This window comes from Mustela erminea, chromosome 9 (assembly GCF_009829155.1).
Source record: "Mustela erminea isolate mMusErm1 chromosome 9, mMusErm1.Pri, whole genome shotgun sequence".
NCBI lineage: Eukaryota > Metazoa > Chordata > Mammalia > Carnivora > Mustelidae > Mustela > Mustela erminea.
In genome coordinates, this window is record NC_045622.1 from 73,321,632 (window position 1) to 73,334,421 (window position 12,790).

The window sequence follows — 12,790 nt, forward strand, 5'->3', positions numbered from 1 at the left end:
GGAGAGAAGCATTTCTTGGAACCAGAGGAAGAGGGTTGAGATAAATTGTCCTTCCCAGGAACACACAGCCAAGACAGCCTGCAAACCACTTAGTGCAGGCATTGAAAGGATGGTGCTTATCGGGCCCAGATGGGACATGGTGGGAAAAAATCTGGTATTTCTGGAGCCACTGAATAGAACATGGCGATTCCCAGCCCCAGGCACAGATCTCCCAGAATCTCCTTCTAAGGACTTTGGGATTGGCAAGCTAGAGGAGTGCATCTGGAGCAGTCAGGTTTCCCTCCTCCCACCCCACATTCCCAACCTGCCTTGCTCTTCTTGTTCAGAAGCCTTAGGAGAAGGGGGATTGGATCAGCATCACTGCAAAAGGGAGTGTAGGCCCCTTCCTGGGGGCATTGCAGGAGGTTACTCTGGAGGTGTACTCCAGGGGACATCCTGTGGATATTTCTAGGAGGACCTGATACCATGCCACTTCAAAGTCTGGTTCAGGGTCAGACCATGAGCCTTGGATTGGCCAGTGAGCCTGGCTATACCCTCACACACCAGGCAGGGACTGGATGAGTCCTGGCCCAGGAGCCAGGTCCATGGGTGAAGAGAGAGAGGAATCTCTTCCTTGCGTGCCCCTTAGGATAAAAACTGGGAGACGAGGGAGTGGGAAGCCTGTGGACTGTCCAGATTGGGGGTTTTATGTCCATGATCACAAGTCTAGTCCTTGATTTTTAGAAAATAAGACAGCCATATGATATGAGAAGAAATGCAATGATAGTATAAATCAGACTGTCCATCCTAGCCAGGCCTTAGGAGCCCAAGGCAGGAGGTTAATGGTCTGGGATCTGTGGATGGGTCTGCTGTGTGACCTTGCCCTAGTCACTTGACCTTTCTGGGCTTCAGTATTTTCACATACAGCCTGGTCATGGTATATCTTGATGATGCCATCTCATGAGTTATTGGAATCAAACAAGAGAACAAAGTCTTTGTAAAGTTAAAAAGGCTCTAGTCCTGTATAACTTGATCCCTAACCAAGTTGCATAAAGCAGTAGACCAATAGGAGCAATAAACATCCGGTGAGCTTGGACTGGGTGCATGCCCTGTTTTCATGTGTTCATGTGCGTTTCACATGGGCCTCACTGGGGAGACACTGGCACCATTATCACTTCCGTGAACTAACAGATGAGGTCATAAGACACAGAGAAGTTAAATAACTTACCCCAGGTCACACGGAGAGGCGGGGTGGGCCGGACTCTGAATTCTAGCAGATTGTCTCCAGGGGGATGCACTGGGAGCTTGCACTGGGACCTTGAGGGCCTGTAGCCCAGATCTCCAAGCTCCCAGCCTAGCCTCCAACCCCCCCGCCCCACTCTTGGCTTCCTCGGGGAAGATAACCACAAGTCTGTCCAGTGAAAACAGACCCATCACTATCTCTTCCCTGCAGAGGCGTCAACCCCTGCCAACTGCGGAGAGACGGCGGGGTCTCAACACAGCCTGATGTTTACCCCCTCCAGGAGCCAAGGGTTCCAGTGGGGATGCTGGAGCCCTGCCAGGCCTGGGAAGGAGGGGGAGAAGCCAGGGAGCGTGGGCTCCTCTGGGTTCTGCAGAGCGGGCACGTGCGGGGGAACTTCCCAGTCCACGATGGGCCTCCCTCACTGCACAGTGAGTGGGTCTTGAAAAAACATAGCCTCCTGTCCCTGCTTTCTCAAGGAACTCTCTTCAGAACAGGCTAGTGCTTTCCATGCCCTCCTCAGGAAGAAGAGCAGGAAGGGCAGTCAGCACCCCCTCCCCTGGGTCCCTCCTTGAGGACTGGGTGGCCAGGCCAGAAGCCGGGGGCCAGGGGCTCTGCTTGCCTGATGTGATTCCATTCAGTGGAGTCTGCGGAGTTGGGCCAACGGAGAAGGGCAGACGAGGGCTGCGGGGCTTCCTCTCTGAGAATCCCTCAGGAGCCTTTTCAAATGGCCTGGGGCAGTGAAAGACCGTGAAAACAGGTACAAGAGGCATTATTAAAAGAACTAAGGCCTTTGTCCTGGGTGGGAAGCATGAGTACTGTCGAATATCTAAAGGTCTGCCCGGAACAGGCTAGTTCAAGGTGGCCTCGGTGGGGTGCAGGGAGGAATGATGGGGAAGAGTGCAAGGAACCATGCAGACATCTTGGGGGCAGTGAGCTCTCCATCACGGCAGGGGTTCAGGCAGAGAGAGGAGACCCTCTTGGCAGGGACCTTGTCAAGTGGGGGTGTGCGCCCAGGGAGGGAGACAACTCAGGGATCATGAAGGCCTGCCAAGCCCGCTGGGAGCCTGTGGCCCTATGAAGAGAGAGGGGAGGACGTGGATGGAAATGGCCTGGCATCTTCTATGCAGGCGTGCTCTGTGCTGGCCTTTCCCACCTTCACCCTAGACCTTAGTTGTCCCTCTTGTTCTGTCTTGGCCCTAGCTCCCTGTGACGCCAGGCCTCGCTATTACTTTTTCTTCCTGTAATAGCCACCGGCCCTGCACCCTGCCCTTCTGTGCCCTGCTCATTGCTGGGTGACGCTACTGGTTAATGGGTCAGGTGACTCATTCTGGGGCTTTCTCAAGTGACATGATGCCACTGCCTGGGTGCAAATCTCCTTCCCCTGGAACAGTGGTCTCAAGTGTAAATGGGCATCAGAATGAGCTGCAGGCCTTACAAAACAACAATGACAAAGCAGACTGCTGGGTTCTACCAGAGTTACTCTCTCAGTAGGCCTGTACTGGTGTCCAAGAATTTGTATTTGTAATACATTCCCAGGTATTGCTGATGCTGTAGGACCAGGGACTGCACTTGGAGAACCTCTGTTCTACGAGACCTATAATGCCGAGGGCCATGGGTCCAAGGCTCTGGGTTCAGACAAACCCATGATGGAATTCCCCCATTTATGAGCTGTGTGACCATTGGTAATCTACCCAACATCTCTGTACTTCTGTTACCTCTTCTGGATACTGGTGTTGGTGCCACTTTCAGAGAGTCATTGGGAGGATTGAAGATGCTGATTTATAGAAACAGCTTCGTGTCTGGGATATGCTAAGTATGCAGAAGCTCCATAAATGTTAGCAGTTCTCATGATCAGAAGAAGATGAGGGCTATTTTAGACACTCCACGCCTCCCTCTGTAGGACAGTGGTGTCGGAGCAAAGGCACATATCCTCCTCCCATTGTGCCTCTGTGTAGGGCCAATCCCATTGTTATTCCTTACCATCTGCTCCATGCTGGAAGGATGGGGATTCATTATCAGTATGGCCATCCTTCAAACCTTGGGTTTGTGTCAGAGGCCAGCCACACATTCTGAATGACTGGCTTTCAGTGTGACTCTGCAGGATCCGGCCTGATAGAAACCAGATTGTGTGTAGGACACAGGGGTGGGGTCATCTGAGTTCTCCTGTCATGTTTCTGTTGGAGCCCCGAGGCCCCCATTGTCTCATCATCACTCAGATCCTGTGGTCTTTGGTCTGATTGTTATAAGGATAGAAGTGCAAGCTTACATCTCTGGCTGCAGGGTCTCAGAATTAAAGGAGCAAATCTAGGAGTGGCGTCAGAGGGACTCGGGCTGCTTTGAATGTTTGAAGAGGGAGACCCGCTGGGAAATACATCCCGGGTTCCACCTTGTGGGACGCCAATCCTGAAGTGGGTTCCTTGCAGGAGTAGCTTGAGAAGTACTCTACCCACAGGGCCCTGCAGTGAAATACACTTGTGAGTTGCTCCGTTAACAATTGCCTGCCTAGAGCTCCAGGGTGCTCACTAGCATATGTAAGCTTCCCAAAAGTCCTACAGTGGAGACGCATAGGTAAAGCTGTTGAACATACTCTAGTCTGTTCCCATCAATTAATTTTGGGAAACTAGTTCTAGGAATTTATGGTTTTTCAAGGGCCTTCATAAGCAGTATCTCACCTGATTTTTTAAATAATCCTTAGAAGTAAATATGTTCATCCCCATTTTACTAAGAGGAGGCTGAGATGCAGAGAGATTTATAACTCATTGCAGGTCACGGGGTATTTAAAATACTATCTACAGTTGCATGATCTGAGAAACAATTCGTGCATTTGATAGAAGTTTGTCTGTAGTGGCAGCAATCATTAAAATGGAACAAAACCAAAAAACAAGCAAAAAAGGGGGAAGAAAGACCCCACTAACTGGGCATGACACCTATGATTTGTAAAAACCCTTTCAGTGAAGTATATTTATTTTACTTTTGACCTTGGACTCACCTTATGGTTACGATATTACTACACAGAGACAGGACAACACAGGTGAAGTATGTCAATTCTGCAGCCACTGCTTCAATCCAGGCAGTGTCACTTACTAGATCTGTGACCTTGAGCAAGTTATTCAACTTTTCTGTGCCTGGTTTCCCCTCCGTGAAATGTAATTTTTACACCTGTAGCACAAGGTTACTATGATGATTCAATGAGATATTACGTGCAGACCTCTCAAAATGGCCCATAACCCAGAAGACACACTTCAGAAAGTGTTAGCTATTTGCGGCTACTATTACTTTTGTTAATAATAAGAATACTATGTAAAGTCCCCGTGTCTTGAGGACCCGCAGAGAGGGTGTTTAGATTGGAGCCCGTAGGTCTAAGACTTAACCTGGCCTGCTCACTGAGCAGCTGTGCAACTTTGGACAGCTCGCTTAACCTCTCTGTGCCTCGGCGTACTCTTCGGAAAATGGGATCACGCCCGCCATCTAGCTTAGGTCACAGAGTGGTTCTAAGAAAAACCACCTGGGTAACCGCTGTGGAAGTGCTTTGACAAACATAAAACTAGGTCATCACGAGTTCTCCGTGTCCACATCTGACTGGAGCATGCGCAGGGAGGAGGGCGCCGGCTGGGAAGAACGGCTCTGCTGGTTGTGTCCTAGGACCTGAGAAATGCCCAGAAGTGCCGAGGCCGTTTCATCAACCGCAACAGTTCCATGGGCCTGCACAGTCATTAGCGGTGCCGAGAGTTTTCCTTTGCTAAACAATGGCGCCCTCATTCTGGGATTTCCCGGGTTGTCCTTGTTGACTTTGGAATAGAGGGTGATTGTGTCCGCACTGTGTCGGCCGGTGCATCTCAGACATCTGTTTCCTCCTGTTTACCCTCATTCATGTGTACCAGACCCACAGTGCCAGCCCCGAGCCTCACCCTTGTGACATTCATCACAGGTACCCTCTCCTGAGAGGGGGGTGGGGGGCTTCAGAGGGTGTGTGTGTGTGTGTGTGTGTGTGGCAATCTCCTGTGAAATCAGGTTGCCTGACAAAAGTGGAATCAATTTACCTGCTGCTTTTGTTCCAAGGGAAAAGCCTCCAGAGCCCCCATTGGGAATAATATTTAACCCACTTTAAGGACATTTGTGTTCCTTTCATCTCTCAATCATGAAAAGCAGTGGCATTTCCTACGGCACCAGTTTATTAGGGAGGCGCTGAGTTCCTCAACAGTGCCCAGGACGTGTAGACCACAGCCCCTTGGGAAAGACGCTGCCTCTTAAATTGCTAACTTTAATCCCTGGTGACCAGAACTGGCCCAGAATGAAAGGGCTGATCCCACGGGGAAAATAAAATAAACAAAACCACACCACCCTCTTCCCCCACCAAACCACAACCACTGAAAACAAAATAAACTAACGCAACCCAGTGAGAGTTCGAGGACGACTCCAATCCAGACCGGGTCTCTGAATCATTCGGTCGCAAAGCCAGAACAGAAGACAAAAATTAGAAACCACTGAACTTCCTTAAGTGCTTTGACAATAGCTATCCATATTTCTGTGCCCATAGTTCTGTGGCAGAATTTTTTAAGACTTTTTTTTAAATTTTTTTAATTTTTACTTTGAACAGTTTAATTTCCCCTCACATGAACCCCTAGCCCAACTGCGAGGGCCGGATAGGCCTAAATGGGTCTTTAAGCTACCTCGAAAACGTCTGCAGTCCCCACGTCCTGACACCTCACTGGGGTCAGAGCAGGAGATGCAGCCCCTCAGAGGACAGGAGGAAGAGGGCGGAGAGAGGGCTGGCAACATGGAGGCCCTTCAAACGGGGGGTCAGAGGTCACCCAAAGATTGCACAATTTCCACCCTTATCTGCTTCACTGAAGTAGTGAGAGGGGAGGGGGCTGGAGGAGGAGCCCCTGGGCCTGAGATGTTGAATAGAGTAAATAAATACCAGGGGTACCTGGCAACCCCGGGATCTGAGGGGAAGCAGACCTGCTTTTCCAAACTGTGTCCTAGGCCGCGTGGGACCATTCTGGCTGCTTTGCGTGTCAAAAGCCTCTTTCCCTAGAGCTTTACAGTTGGTCTTTGATTATTCATTCATTCTTCCTGAAATTTAGTGCTTGCCCTAAGCTCTTCTATGTTTGGCAGTGTTTGGGAGGCTGAAGGGAAAAACAACACATAATCCTCACTCTCCAAAAGCTCTTCTTCTAGTAGGATTTAAAAGGAAATGTCCAGGGGTGCCTGAGTGGCTCAGTGGGTTAAGCCTCTGCCTTCGGCTCAGGTCACAGTCTCAGGGTCCTGGGATCCAGCCCCGCATCGGGCTCTCTGCTCCACGGGGAGCCTGCTTCCTCCTCTCTCTCTGCCTGCCTCTCTGCCTACTTGTGATCTCTGTCTGCCAAATAAATAAATAAAATCTTAAAAAAAAAAAAAAAAAAAAGGAAATGTCCAGTATCTAGATCCCCAGCAAGCAGGCGAATCTTTAGTCTGGCAAGGTCACCATGGGTTTCGGAGAGCCTGCCCGAGATGCTATGGTGCCCTGTTTCCAGCCTCCAACTCAGCTGGGTTTCTTTTCAGTGCATTCCACACAGGGCAGCAGAAGTGTTCTATAGAAGGGCCCCGGATTTTCCTGGACAATTATGGGGGCAGGGGGGCTGGATGAACGTTAAGCCCCCTATAGTCCTGACCTTCTGAATATATTCATTCCATCTGATAATACCAACAATAAGCCCAGCACTGTTCTGAGTGTACAAAGATGAATAAGACGGAGTACCCGTTCCTAAGCAACTTACAATCCAGTGGTAATAATACTCCTATCAACACGAACACAACAGCCAGTGAGTGTATCGAACCCCAACTGTGGAAGGAGATGGAGGATTCCAAAGGCTGGCGAGAAGGCAGAAACAAAGAGCTGGGGACCCCAGAGGAGAGGAGAATATGTTCTCAAAGGGGAGGGTTCGAAGACAAGTTCACCAACTAAGTTACTTTTGCTCTGGATCCTGACAGACCTACATGATATCATTTGGCAGACAAAGGAAGGAGAAGCATTTCCATGCTTTTTTCCATGCACACCTGAGCAAAGGTGTGCAAGGCAGAGTGAGCAGCCCACAGGGACACAGGGAAGAGCCATGGGAGACACTGCCCCACTCAGACCCTGACGCCCCCAGCACTGAAAGGAAGAAAGTGAATTGTGGGAGGAGCCAGAAAGCGACAAACTAAACCCTGTTCGGGGAACACACTACAGGCGAGATGCCTGTACATAATTCTTTATCTCACAAAAAAAGAAAAGGCGTGGGGGAGGGAGAGAAATCCTTTGCTAACCCAGCCCAGCCCACCCCCTTCTAGGGACGTATTCATTCATTTGTGGGCTTGTCAGTGTGACATTGTGTCTGCCCTCCTGAAAGCCATACATCTTACTTTCAAACCCTCCCATCGCCTTGGACCCCCCGCAGACCCCAATGTTCCCGGTGACCTTTTGGCAGGGGGCTCCGTCCCCTCCAAGGCTGGTGGAGGGGGAGAGGGCACCTCTTGGGGGCTCACCCTCCTGGTCCCAGCTTTCTGCTCCAGGAAGGATTAGTGCTTTTTGTAAATTTGACTCTCCATTCCTGAAAAGCCTGCCAGCTGTGTACCTTCCACGAGTCTTTTATTTTTATGTCTTCCTCCAGATCCAAGATCTCCAGGCCCTCCCAGAAAGGGAAGGAGACTTCAAAGAAGCCTTAAGCCACTTGCCAAAATGTCTGTTTGCAGAGTGTCTTCATCCTTTCGGGGATGGCATTTCGGAGACTGCCTTTCCTGTGTGTAGTATGACAATACCATGGACACAACAGAGGTAGGGGGCAGGCAGGCCGACCCCAGGGATGCTCCCGTTGGGCGGTCCTGGAGCTGATCGGACAGAGCCAGACACTCTCCCTGGGGAAAATCACTTTTCTTTGCGTTGCTTTGATGAGTAATTGAAAGGTGCCCTGTGCCATGCTTAATAAATAGCGGCAAATAGGACTAGGATTTTCCTTTGACAGGCAATGCTAAACTCTTCTGTGCTATTTTACTATTCAGGCCCTGTTATGCGGGGGAAAAAATAATGGACTCCCTATGTTAAAAGCTATTAGCTTCTTTCCTACCTCTGGGGTGGCCCACGGCTCTTGGTTCCTCCTTTGTCATCCTTGCGCCATGTAAAAGCCGACATCTGTCCTGTGTGGGTGGAAAGGCCTCAGCCCACGTTCTATGGGCAGTCTAGAGAGCCCATTTTGTCTGATATTCCCCGGGCTGGCCCCCGCAGTGTCTGAACTTTTCCCCATTAGTCACTGCTTTGGCTGAGCAAGTGGAAGACCCCTGTTAAGCTGGAATACGTTATCTGGGAAACACATTAAGCCATTAACAGCTGGACACAAATTAGTTTATCAGACAGGGGCCGGACTTGCAGAATGTAGGAGGGAAAAGGGACTTTACAGATGATCATTTTAGAGGTGAGGGAAAAGAGGTCTGCAAATAGCAGGTTAGGGGAATGGGGCTGCCAGGCCTGAAACCCTGCTTTCTGGTCTGAACCTCTTCCTCGTCTCCAGCTTTCATTCAGGAGATACCACAGGCCTCCCCTGGCTGCGGAGGTACTGGGAATTCAGAGAAGACTAGGAATAGGGAAGACAGACATGGAAGGAAGCAAGGGCTGAGCGATGTGGGTCGCATCCCTTGGATGCTGGGGATGAGAAGGTCTGGAACAGGACACTATCAGCAAAGGGCAGATCTAGTGTCTGGTCGGGGGGAGGGTGGTCAGTGCCACCAAGGGTTACACAATACTGGAATTTAGGGCCCTACCTTGTGGCTACCATGAGAGTTCAAGAGAGGTCACGACCAGGGAGCTGAGCTAACCTTGGGGTCAGCACTGAAGAGGCAGGTGCAAGGGATGGGCCAGAAAGCCAGGAGCTGAAAAAGGAGGCCCACCATGAGGAGGAAGAAGACCACGCATTCAGGGCAGACCGTCACAAGCATTGCTCCCACCGCTGTGTCCCATGTGGCCAACATGGGCTGATCTCTTTCCCTTAATTCACATCAAAGGACTTGGTGGAAGATCACAGAACTAGGGGGAAGGAGAAGAAAGGTGCTGGGAGAGGCAGCCTGGGACAGGATGAAGAGCTCTCCAAGATGTAGGAGGTTTTAAGGAGGTGCTTCTGTTTCTGAAAATCGGCACGGTCCTGACACCTGCTTGGGTGAACTCAAAGCCATGACCCCCGGGAGTCACCCACTGCATCAGCGGATGGCTGGTGACGTTGGTGTCCTTTTCTTTATACCTCTCCCTATCCAGGTCCTCATCCTCTATCTCCTGCATGATTTCAACAGCCTTCTAACGGGTCTCCCTCTCTCCAGCCTCCACCTTTCCAAACTCGCCTTCTTGCTCTTCCTAGAGAGGTCCTGCGAAAATGGGGAGTCAGTCAAATCATTCCCCTGGTTTATAAGGATGAAGGGTAAGATCACCTTCACAACCCCATTTCCTGCCCCTTGGTCTCCTCCTGACCACACAGCACCTGCCATGCGTTTTCTTGCATGGGCTGTCCCGCCTTCCTGGGATGCTCTCCTCCTCTTGCCGAATCTGCCTTCATCCTTCCAGATGCAGGTCAGTGCCACTTCTGTGAAGCTATTCCATGCTTCCCAGTCTTGGTTATAGCTTTTTCTTCTTTAGGGCCGAGCTGTACACCCTACAACCCTCCTTTGTAGCACCTGTCAATTTGCACTACAATGGTGGGTGTATGTGTCCATCATTCAATAGACCGTATGTGCGTGTGATAGGGAGTCCTTCCTGATTCTCAATGCCCAGCACAGTGCTGGGTACATGCACAGGGTAGATGCTCAAAGAATGTTTGCTCAATGAGTCAGTATACCTATGGTCTGAAGCGTATAAGATCTGAAAGTCAAGGCCAAGGATTCATTCTTTTTATTGAAAGAATGACCCAGCCCCTGCTTCTGCCTTGCACCATGAGTGGGATTTTCCATCTTTTACCAGCAAAGATTTTGACTGGAAACTAATTGCTCTTTCAGTGGCTTTCTGGGGATGTGTAGTTTTTTCATGTTTGGGGGTATCCTAAAGAATATGATAAACCTATAGATGCTTCCCCAGAAAATGCACAAACGCCCAGTCTCACAGTATTTCATACAATCAGGAGGTTTCTGGACTGCACGTCCTCCCACCCAGCTCCAAGACCCCTGGCTTAACACAGCTGTCATAGACAACTTGTGTTTTGCTCTCTTGGCTGATAAGATTGGTCCAGCTTTATTTTCAGAGAAAAAAAAATAGTTATTTTAAAATCTTGTTTTCCAAATATAGGAATACATTATAATATGGATACGCTTTCTCACATGACATATGCTACCCCCCTTCTGTGTTTCCCTAGGATGTCCCCCTTCCCTTTAAGCAGCAAATATGCCTGCCTATGTTGCACTCACCAGAAAGATGCATGGAGATGCACATAGCACAGTCTTTTGCAGTCCTCAGTCTCTGTCAGGGCCCAGACAGGATGTGGGATATGCTGTCCTGGTCTGGCTCTATCCTTTTGCAGAGGAAGCTGCAGGAACTTAGGACATTGTCAACAGACTTTCATTTGGGAAACATCTACTGAGCTCCCACTCTGTGCCACGCACTGTTCTAGGCACTTGGGGATACAATAGGGGAACAAAACAGACAAGGCCCCTGCTTTCATGGAATTTATAGCCCAGTGAGACAAGGCAGACAATAAACAAGAATATAAGTTAACTACATTCACACAGTGAACAGGACAAAGGAAAGACAACAGAATATGCAAAGGGGAAGGTCGCTACATGAGAAGTCAAAAGGCCTTTTGAGGAGGTGACATGAGAATTGAGCCACAGGCAGGTCTAGGAGAATCAGAGATCCAGGGAGAGACACCGTCAGGTACCAAGGTCCTGAGGTGGAAAGGATTTCAATGTATTAGAGAAAAAGAAAGACCACCACCTCTACCACCCCACCACCGCTGCTGGAGCACAGTAGGCAAAAGGAAGACGGTGGGGCATGAAGTCCTAAGCCATGAAAAGAGTTGGGATTTTTCATCTGTGAAGGGAAAACAAATCGTGAAAGCTTTAGGCAGGGTAACATTTTGATCTAATTGGCATGTTTGGAAGATCACTTTTAAAAGGTTTGGATCCGTATTACCACCCCCCTTACTCTGAAGAGTTTTGACTACTGAAATGATGTGTAATAAACCAATTCCATGAATTCTCATCAGGGCTCTCTACTAGCAGGGGACAGCCAGGTATTAATCCTAAATTGTCACCACCGCAGGGATTAGACAAGCCCTGAGGTCTGGGTAGGCCATGCCCTCTTGCCTTGATTCCTGAGCCTTTTCAGGCTACTGAAAGTCTCTGGGGACGCTGCCAAGGCTTGGCCTGGGAGGTGAGGAGGTGCTTAGTCCCCTACAATGTCAGAGGAAGACACAAGGTAGAGGGGGCAGGCCTGAGAAAGAGCCTATGGCAGGTGAGGCAGGCAGAAGAGGAAACAAAGGCCACACAGTCTCTTCCCCTTGTCTGCCTCCCCTGTCATCGCCTGCCCCCTCCTCTGCCCCCCCACCCCCGCCCCGGGCCCAGGGCCATGGATGTCCTCTCTGTGGCAGCGGCCAGGTGTGTTTGAAAACACTCAAGCCCCGTCCTTGTCCTTCACGTAGCAGGAAATAAATGTGGCTGGGGAGTTGCGGTGGCTGGGGCAGGGTGTGGGCGACCGGGTGTGTGCGATGGGGTGGACGTGGTGGGGACGGTGCCTCCATCCCACAGTCACAGTTCCAGTCACAGCTGGGGGGGAGGGGGGGTGACCCCGGAGGGCTTACTGTCGGACAACTTGGGTGAGTTCGGTGCTGAGAGCAAATGCACACGGAGCCCGGCACGCGTTGGGAGGGGTGCGGTCAGTGTCCGGGCTGAGGACCCGCGAGCCACAGACTGCAGCCCACTGCTCCCCCGCATCGAACTCTTCGTTTGTGCCAAAGGCTGCCCGGCTACTGGCGCCCTCCCCGAAAGAGTTAAGGACCTCCTCCCCTTCCACCCATCTTGCCCCTAAGCCCGCACCCGCCACCGCAGGGGGCTAACCCGCCCACCGGAGCGGAGGGGCCTCGCGGAGCGGCCCGCGGGCCGGCGAGGGGGCGGGGAGCCCGGCGGCCCCGACTCCCGCCCCCTCCCCGCCGCGGCCCCAGCGGCCTCCGCGCTGCAAGGCGCGGGCGTTCGGACGCAGGGGGAGTTGTTTGATTTGGCGGAGGCGAGGAGGCTGGCAGGGAGAGAGCGGGGGAGGCACGGGAGCCGGGCAGCGTGGGGGCCGGGCTCCGGGCACCGTCCCCCCCCCCACCACCAAAACCGCCGCGCGCGCGCGGCAGCGGCCAGGGCGGGGGCGAGGTGGCCGAGGGCGCCGGGGATGCCCGAGGGTCCGGGGCGGAGACGACGACCGGTCCGGACTGCCCGACCTGCCTGGCGCGCGGGCAGGTGCTTCGGCCCCCTCCCCCTTTTTCTCCTTTCCTCCCCCCTTCCCTCTCTGCCCTGAAGTAAGATGAGCGTGATGCTGTGGCGCTGGGAACAGAATAACACCACCATGAAGCTGGTAAGGTGGACTGCAGACCC

At 51.6% G+C, this 12,790-nt stretch overlaps 1 protein-coding gene across 11 annotated transcripts in view; it reads left to right on the top strand.

Moving 5' to 3' along the window:
• The window catches only part of NAV2 (neuron navigator 2), a 397,127-nt gene that overhangs the window by 56,370 nt on the left and 327,967 nt on the right, over positions 1-12,790 (top strand). Inside the window, exon 1 of one of the 11 annotated variants that reach the window (XM_032357760.1) lies at positions 10,084-12,770. The exons of the other annotated variants lie outside the window; for them this stretch is intronic. Within the exon in view, the coding sequence (XP_032213651.1) occupies positions 12,720-12,770 (51 nt within the window). The 5' untranslated portion in view covers positions 10,084-12,719. Of the gene's footprint in view, positions 1-10,083; positions 12,771-12,790 lie in introns of those variants that run through there. 11 annotated transcript variants of the gene reach the window in all.